Genomic DNA, 9,188 nt, shown 5'->3' with positions numbered 1-9,188 from the left:
ATAGCTGCTTCACTAAATTCATGCAGCCATGTTTCTGTTAAAAACATTATATCAAGATTATTATCAATAATGAAGTCATTAATTAAAAGGTATTTTCCTGACAGAGATCTTATGTTTAGTAAACCGAGTTTATATGACTTAGTGGTTGATGATTTCTCTGTGACAGGTTTCATCTGACATTTTATGACTTTGAAGTTTTTGTTCCTGTTTGTTATCCTTTTCTTTTTTTATTAATTATGCCACGTATCATCACAGATATTCCATATTCAAGCGGATGCTGGAAACTGTCATCAATGTGGCCAAACATTACCTCAGTCTCTTTTTTGTTCTGTAAGTTTGTACACATCCATGACTTCTGAAATGCATTTGAGAGGTTAATTTGCAGAACAACTTTTCCTTTTTAGTGTGATAATAGCAGTGTTGTAGTCAAGTCACTATGCCTCGAGTCCGAGTCCAGGTTCGAGTCTCCAGTGTTCAAGTCCAAGTCATTAAAAAAAATCTTAGTCGAGTCCGAGTCAAGTCCACTACTCATCCGAGTCAAGTCCGAGTCGAGTCACTATTGATCCAAGTTCGTTGTAGGAACATGCCGTGACGTGTGATGTATGACATGAAGCAGTAACATTCCATTGCACTAATAATGGCGTTCCGCTAGCGAGTTATTTTTAGAACGTGACGTCATATCACGTACAGGGCAAATATGCGTTTTCCTCCACTCTTTCCCTGTAGTTACCCTTGGTTTTACACGGTAAAACGACTGCTTTTTCCAAGTCTAAGACATCTCCTAACCGTGGTTTTTAAACATTGTTGTTATGGAACGTGCAACAGCGACTCGAGGTACGCTGATAGGCGGCATATGAAGGATGTTAATATGTCGGCCGCCCGCCACAGCAGATGCTGTCACGCATTTTCCTCGCCCGTCCACCGGGCGATTCCCACAAACGCGTTCGGCAGCGTTCCCCCATGACTCACAACAAATCTGATGCATATCGGTCGATGCAGCGAGGAGATACAGCCGTTGGATAATGATAATGCATTTGGCCACCGGACCGGACTAAATTGTTCGGCGGGCCGGAAAATTTATACCGATTCCTGGACGGTGACTACAAACAGAAAAAAAACTGCAAATGACGCCATGAACGCCGAGCAGGAGAAAAACAACGACTTACCTTCCTATCAACTCGGCCCGTTTTTCCAGTCTTTCCAAGCCCTCGACACTCAATCCATCGTTTGAGCTGAACGTTGGTATGTTGTTCCACAGTTCTACCAGTAAAATGGGCGCCTGGACATCCTCTTGTGATAGTTTAACAGCTGAAAAGTCGGTCATATCGTTGTATCTGTTGCATGTGTAATGGCTGGTTGCTACGTGCGCTCTCACACTGTTTGCCCTTCCTTAGCAGCAACTGGGGCGTTGCTCATGAGATGGTGACGTCACGTGCGCGGTACGACATTTAGATATTAAAATCATACACCAAATAATATTCTAATCACATATTAAAATTATAGCCTAATGATATAAAAAAAAATCGAGTCTTTTTCTCAATTTCCGAGTCAGAATGATCTAAATGTGGGATTCCGAGTCCAAGTTCGAGTCATCAGTGCTCAAGTCCAAGTCAAGTCACGAGTCTCTAAATTTAGCTAATGACTCTGACTCGAGTTCGAGTCTCGGACTCGAGTACTACAACACTGCATAATAGTCAGACTGTCTTCTGATGATCCAGAAGATTCTCAGCCGTGCTTGTGGCTGTAAGTGATATTATATAGAGAAAAGGTTGATCCATATTTCGTCGTTGTTTAAATTTAAAGAGTTTCACATGAATAGAGAAGGTACTTTCTCCTTCCCCTTTGCCTGTATCTTTTTCATATTGATTAAGTCAAATTCCACCTTTCGGTAAGATAGAAAATAGGCGCAAATATTTCCAACTGTAGTGAGCCACATGGCGTGTTGAATAAATAGTGCAACAACATTATTGTGTAGGCTTAAAACTTAAATTAATGTTTTTAGTCCTTTTTTATAAGTCTCAACTGTCTGTGTTTCTCTCAGATAGTCAGGGAGGGCATTCAAAGTCTGTGGAGCGGCTGATCAAAAGGCAGATCACCCATGGTGTTCAGCTTTGTTCTGGGGACTGAAAGGAGGTTTGGGTTTTCTTTGAGGACAGATCATGGTGTAGTGAGGGGGGAGCAGTTCTCTTAGGTAGGGTGGAGCGTTTCCATAGATGCATTGGTGGGTGAGAATGGAGACTTGTGTTCAATCCTAGCAGAAACAGGAAGCCAGTGTAGTCAATGGAGAATAGGAGTGATCTGGTCGTAGTTTCTCATCAGGATCCGTGCTGCACTGTTCTAAACATATTAAGTATATCTACCTGTGGTCAAAACATTCCTGACCACAGATAGATATACTGGTTATGGAGGATGATAGGACTGGATGTTTCATCAATAGAGCACCACCTAGTAGCTTTCACAACACAAACATGTAATAAACTGCATTTTATGTAACATTTTACTTGAATAAATAATATTTTATTCCATTATCCTATTATGTAAAATTGTAAAGTAGTTTGATTTTATTTAATGAATAAAAGTTTGTTATTTTCTACAGGAGGGGAGGTAACTCATCTAATTTTAAAGCCTTGATGTCAGACAACAGTCCGATCCATCAAGGACCTCCTGCAGTCTACCAGCTGAAGCCAAAGAAAGAGATGATAGGAACTCTGACCAGAGTGACGGTTGGTGAAAAAGATCAAACGAAGCTGAATAAAACCATCTTACTGGTTGGTGAAACAGGGACAGGAAAGTCCACTCTGACCAATGCTCTGTTCAACTACGCTGTGGGAGTGAAGTTTAAGGATGAAGTCTGGTTTCAGATTGTAGAAGATGAGAAAAGAAGTGAGACAGAAAGTCAGACATCAGATGTGATCGTGTACGAGATCTTTGGGTTTGAAGATCAAACTCTGCCGTTCTCTCTGACCATCATCGACACACCTGGATATGGAGACACCAGAGGTAAAGAAAAAGATAAGTTGGTCAGTCAAAGATTGCGTCAATTGTTTCAATCAGAAGATGGAGTTCATGAACTTCATGCAGTCGGTCTGGTGATGAAAGCGACTGATAACCGTCTGAGTGACCGTCTGAAGTATATCTATGATTCAGTGATGTCTCTGTTTGGAAAAGACCTGGAGAGAAACATTGTCGCTCTGGTCACACACTCTGATGGAGGAACACCTGAAAATGTTCTTCAGGCTCTGAATGCAGCAGATATTAAATGTTCCAAAGATGAGAATGATCAGCCTGTTCACTTCCTGTTTAATAACCAACAGAAAAAACAGAGAAACACGTCAAAGCGAGATCAGCTCGCTCTGAAGTTGTCCTGGGACTTTACAAATGAAGAAATGGATCGTTTGAGAGACATCCTGAAAAAGATGAAACCTCAGCCACTGAAGGAAACTGTGGAGGTTATGAATAAACAGATCAGACTGACCGCCTGCATCGAGAATCTGAGGAAGTATGAGAATTTTACCATTGAAGATAATGAGGTCTACAAAGTCAAAGAATCAGTCAAGAATCAAATGTTTTGGTTTTTATATAAAGCAAATATAATCTGTAATGTCTGTGAGGAGAACTGTCAACTTATACACAGATATACAATAGATTGTGACCCCTTCAATCAGGGTCACTGCACAGTTTGTACCAACAAGTGCCCTCTGTCAGTTCATTCTAGAGTAAAATGGAGATATGTGACACAGACCAGAAAAGTTCAGAAGACCCTGAAGGATATGGAGGCAAAATATAATTTGATTAATGAAAAAGATGGCCTTAAATCTGACATCCTAAGACTGACAACAGAGCTGTCGATGCTACTGGATCAGGCCTACGGTTTCATTGTCAAACTGGAGAAGATCGCCTTGAAAGTTGACTCAACGATCACTTTTGACGACCTGAGCTTTCTGATTAAGATGCTGGAGGAAAATGGTGACAAAGAAAAGGTCAAAGTCCTGGAGAAACTGAAGACTAGAATAAAATCAGAGTCGACCACAACAGCAGAGAGTCAGGAAAATGTTTAAGGAATCCCCGGGAATGAAAGAACAAGATGTTTGAATTAAATCTGTTCATCTGAGTGCAGCATGATCTTTGTTTCATAACCAGTTAGCACTCAGAGACTATATTACAAAGTAAAATGCTGTAAATATGTATAACCATCAGATGTGAAATAATAGATGTGAGATGATGATACTATAAATACTTTTAAGCATGTTGTCATTTTTTATTTATTGCGAAACTAAAAGACAGAAAGGGAACGTTTTTCAAAAGCTTTTTCTCTTGTTTTGTTTTAACATTTTTATACCAAAAGCAATTTCCTGCCTAATTTGGCAAAACACTGTAATCTAGGACTCAATACCTCCACCCAGTGACCAAATTACGCTCCTGTAGTGTATATAAAGGCTCCATCTGAATAATCTTATAGAGCAAGGACTCTTTATATAGTGCACATTGACATGGGATGGGGGAAGGTGGAATCGAACCCACAATCTTCCAATTTAAAGACAACTACTCAAGCCACTGTGTTAAATAGTGCTAGAAGAGCCTCTCATTGACAATTTTAACCAATTTTACAAAGTCAATTTTAAAAGTTGTGCTAAGTATATGGCTAAATCTGATAGTTCAGTGGTTCCACTGATTTTGACTTTGTAAACTGCCTCGAGATGACATGTTTCATGAATTGGCGCTATATAAATAAAATTTAATTTAATTGAATTGAATTCCAACCGTGCCAGATTCATAAAACAAGCTTGGACCCATTTGGACCATGGCTCCTCCAGAACCTAGACTTGGAAGTCAAACTATCCTAAAAACAGTCGGTTGGTTACAACATGGTGATAAAAGGTGATAAAGGCTCATTTATATAAAACTTTGACTCTTTTATATTTACTTTCTTTTTATTGGGAAACAACAAATTTATATTCAGCTCTGACCCAGTCTGTATAATCTGATTGATTTTGACTTTGTAAAGTGCCTTGAGATGACATGTTTCATGAATTGGCGCTATATAAATAAAATTGAATTCAATTGAATAACTTCAAGATTTACTAACATACAGGAAAATAACTTCTTTTCCTATTGTATTTGAGTTTTTAAAACATATTTCCAATATGTTATTTTTATGGATCCTTTACATAGATTCTGTTTGTAGTACATTTTTCTGAATTTAGACACAATTTGAAATATTCTGTGAATTTAACACATCAACACAACCAGCGTTTTTAAAAATGTCCGAAAATAGAAAATTTGTAACCAAGTTAACATCATGGATTCTGTATGTTTGTTTAAAATATTTGAGGAGCTGGAAATACTTTGATCATTTTGTGTTATTTAATGTTTCAAATTTCATTACATAGGATTGTGTTATTTTAAAAATGTTTAATATATATTAATGAACAAAGGGAAGTACTCAGAGTTGTTTTTCTACCCTATTTTGGATTTAGGTACTCACGGAAATAAATTTATATTTTTCTTATACTTTTCGTAATATAATAATTATTTAGTTTATATTTACCAGTGTAAACATTTTATTTTTATAAAATCAGTGGGAAGCAGAGTTTGGGGCTGAATGATTAGTTGGTGAAAATCTGATTTAATTGCAGACAAATCTTCTTGTGATTTTATGTATTTTTTTCTCAATTCTAAAATCAAAGTGGTGATCTGTAAAACTATCCCAACAGTTTTTTTAAATATAATAATCATGATTAATGCTAATTTTGAAGATGTTTTTAATTATGGCAAATCAATTGAGTCAATGCAGTAAAGTGCCTTGAGATTACATGTTCTGAAGTGGTAAATATAAATAAAGGTAATTAAATTAAAATATTGTGTTGTTGATTTTGACGCTGTAGGACCTGACAACTAGAAATGGCTGAGCTGACAAAATATATAGGAGGGGAGACAGGAGGAGGTGAAGCAAGTTACACAGGGGATGTGAGTAGAAGGTGATTAAATGGAAGGAATAGGGGGCTGTGAGCCAGCAGAGCAGAGGGGGAAATTTTCATTAAACCTTTATTAAACCAGAAAAATCATCATTGAGATTAATAACCTTTATTTCCAAGGAGACGTGGAACTGACAGGGAAACTGTCATTTTTTGCTGGACAACAGTGCAGAACAAAGTCAAGAAGCAGCATGAAGTGGTGATAATTTAATGATGAAATTAATACAGAGCAGGGAACCAAAAGTGTTGTGCAAGTCTACCTGTTTGATTATGAATGTTATTAAAAATTATAACTGGCATATTACAAATTATTTGTAATATGGTATTCAAAATCAAAGGATAGCTACAACAACAAAAAATTAAAATGGTTTTGATCAAGGGCTTTCAGCCTTTGATTAGCACTAACAATTGGCTTATTAACCAACAGTTATTAACTTTATTTGGCCTGGAAGAGGGGTGTCTAACCAGTTTTAGAACTCAGATTTGCCTAGTAAATGTTCATAACTTTAATTACAGTTTTATTAGTGATCGGAAAAACAAAGAGTTTCACAAAACTTTGGATTCAAGTAGCTTTACATATCAGGCAGGTGATTTTAATTTCTGGGTTTAATGTTCTCTTAAAACACAGTCTGAGATGTTAGCTTTTAACATTTTTATTTTTTGTTCTTGTGGAGCATTTTACTTTCCATTTTTCTTGTGTCAGATTTGTACTTGTCATGGTTTTAATATGTTTTGCCCACATGCAGACACAATAGGGAAGACCAGCGCAGTTAAAAATGTTTATTAGAAAGTTCAGGCTGCAGAGATCGACACAATAGACAGGATCTATCGAGGTCTGAACGTCAGTGCTGGAGAAACTGTGGGAAGAGAGAGGAGAATGATTATGAGAGGTAGAACCAGAGAGAAGTCTCCAAAAGCCGAGCCGCTTACCATTTAGTTGGACGAACTTAACGGGGAAGTAGTGAGAGAGGGAACTCTGAGGTCAAGTGCTCACGGAGGTTAACTGGTGGCTAGCAACTGGAGGGCGGACTGGTGGTGAGTCGGCGAGGGATCCGGAGCGAACCACGGTAGGCAGAAGCGACAGATGGTTTAACCAAAAAACGGAGGGAACCAGCAGAGGGGAACTTCGAGCCCAGCTTGGTAATTCCAAGGGAGTAAGAGGGGGAATGCCAGAGCAACATCTGAGCGTTGGTGACTCTTGGGAGGCTGGTTCGAACGAGACGTCAAGGCGGGTGAGTAATCCAAAAATAAGAACACGACTGGGTTAGGCTCTGGTGTCTTCCATCTGTCTGTGCCTTCCTCAAGACGGCAGTGAAGCACTGCTCCAAACGGGCCACAGGTGTGGGCCACACCCCCCAGCTGACTAGAACCACCTGTGGAGGAGAGTAGAGAACAGACAACACAGAGAACCCTGACAGTACTGATGAACCCGAACACACCACATACAGAGCTTAGTTTAGAGAGTTTATTGAATGAGGAATGGGTTGTGGATGAAGAGAACCAGAGTCTGTTACCGGGCTGAAGCAGGAGGAAGGAGATGGCAGGAGCTGGGGGACTGGAGAGACCTGGGGAGCTGCAGGTGCAGCGCCGAGAATCAGCAGCTCAGCAGAAAGAGTTCTTGGAGGTGCAGGGGCTGCAGTAGGACCAGTAGCGCAGCAGAGAGATTACTTCGGAGCACTGAAACGCTGGAGTAGCAGGAGAATCGGCAGCACAGCAGGGAGAACCCTTGGAGGTGCAGACAGGTGCAGGCATAGGAAAACTAGACGTGGGAAAATCTCTGGCTGAGGTGCACCAGATGACTGAAGACAGACTGGCGGTGAGGAACTGACTGGGGGAGGCTTTTATAGAGAGGCTGGCAGGTGGAATGAGTCCGGGTTGATTGAAGGCTGAACAGGTGTAGCTGATTAGTGGAGGGAGCTGTAGCAAGCCGGGGGGAGGAAGGTGCTAGAAAGTTCCTGAGACAGGCAGGCCATACCTGCACCATGATATCTTGCTTTAACATTTTATTTTGTTTTGAATTACTAGTTTTTAAATATGCACAATCTGAATGATCAGATTCACATCCAGGCAATGAAAACACTACAGATTATCATTAATCTACGGGTTTGTTTATCAGTGTAGATCAGGGGTCACTAATTAAAAATCAGCGGGGTCCGAATAAAGAAAATCAACAACCAGTAAAGGTCCGGACACATTTTTTATTACAATCCGTTACTTTAAACAGTATTTAACACTGAAATAAAATGTTTATGCATCCACCTTATATATTGACTTTTTAAACAAAAAAATAACATAAAAATAGAAAGTTTTTGTATTTTAGAAATAGAGAACCACAATCTTTCACAGTTTGGTATATAGACAATTTCTTGACTTTCACATCTTTTATAAAACAACTGAACTTTTTTTAATTTCATTTTTATGGCTTAATGAGAGAAGTGAGCTTTAGGCTGCCCTGCAAGGATTTTACACCTGGGTTTGATTGGCAACAAAGCCAACCTCAACCACATATCAAGGTGCTCATTCATTCTGCGCCTTTAAATCACCTATTTTCTCCGTATTTATGAGCAAGCGGATATGTTTGGGAACGCTCCGGAGGGCTTTGCCATATTAACAAGTGAAGTTAGCACAGGGGTTGAAGCAAAAATAATGTTTGACTGAAAACATTTTCTCGCAAGCCCATATATTCCTGGGGCCGTGGACATCATGCCGCATTAGTTGGCTCACTTGCTTAGTGTGCAAAGTCAACTAAATCTGATACTTTTAAAATATCCATTGAAAATTCCTGTATCTCTGCCACCTTTCAGCTTTAGAGCCTTTGCGTCATCCTGGACAGCCTCTCCATCACTTTCCACATCCACATCATCATCTGGGTTACTTTCATCTCTGCAGCATCAAGTTCTTCCTTCACACTGTTGACAAACTGGTCCACAGTCCACTTTACAATCCCAGCTCCCTTTCCTCCCTGTCCTCCAGAAACCCTCCAGAAACTGCAGCTAGTACAAAGACAGCAGCTTCATCATTACATCATCTACTTCACACCTGTACATCAACTCCACTGGCTCCCTGTCACATTCAATATAAACCAATTTTATGATCATACAAGGGAAACACAGCCTTGGAAATGCAGGACACATCACCAACACTATCATGACATAATACATTTTAATTTGACACAGATTGCACATGACAATAATCAATCTCTGCTTTGCCTGT

At 39.5% G+C, this 9,188-nt stretch overlaps 1 protein-coding gene across 1 annotated transcript; it reads left to right on the top strand.

The window, feature by feature from the left end:
- The first annotated feature begins 257 nt into the window (after positions 1–257).
- Positions 258–7,364, top strand: LOC105925745 (neuronal-specific septin-3). Its single transcript, XM_036129981.1, has 3 exons — positions 258–330; positions 2,597–3,539; positions 7,281–7,364. The coding sequence occupies exons 1-3, from the start codon at positions 275–277 to the stop codon at positions 7,362–7,364; spliced, it is 1,083 nt and encodes a 360-aa protein (XP_035985874.1). The 5' UTR covers positions 258–274.
- Positions 7,365–9,188: the final 1,824 nt, after the last annotated feature.

This window comes from Fundulus heteroclitus, unplaced genomic scaffold (assembly GCF_011125445.2).
Source record: "Fundulus heteroclitus isolate FHET01 unplaced genomic scaffold, MU-UCD_Fhet_4.1 scaffold_269, whole genome shotgun sequence".
Classification (NCBI taxonomy): Eukaryota; Metazoa; Chordata; class Actinopteri; order Cyprinodontiformes; family Fundulidae; genus Fundulus; species Fundulus heteroclitus.
This window is presented reverse-complemented; position numbering and strand designations above follow the sequence as displayed.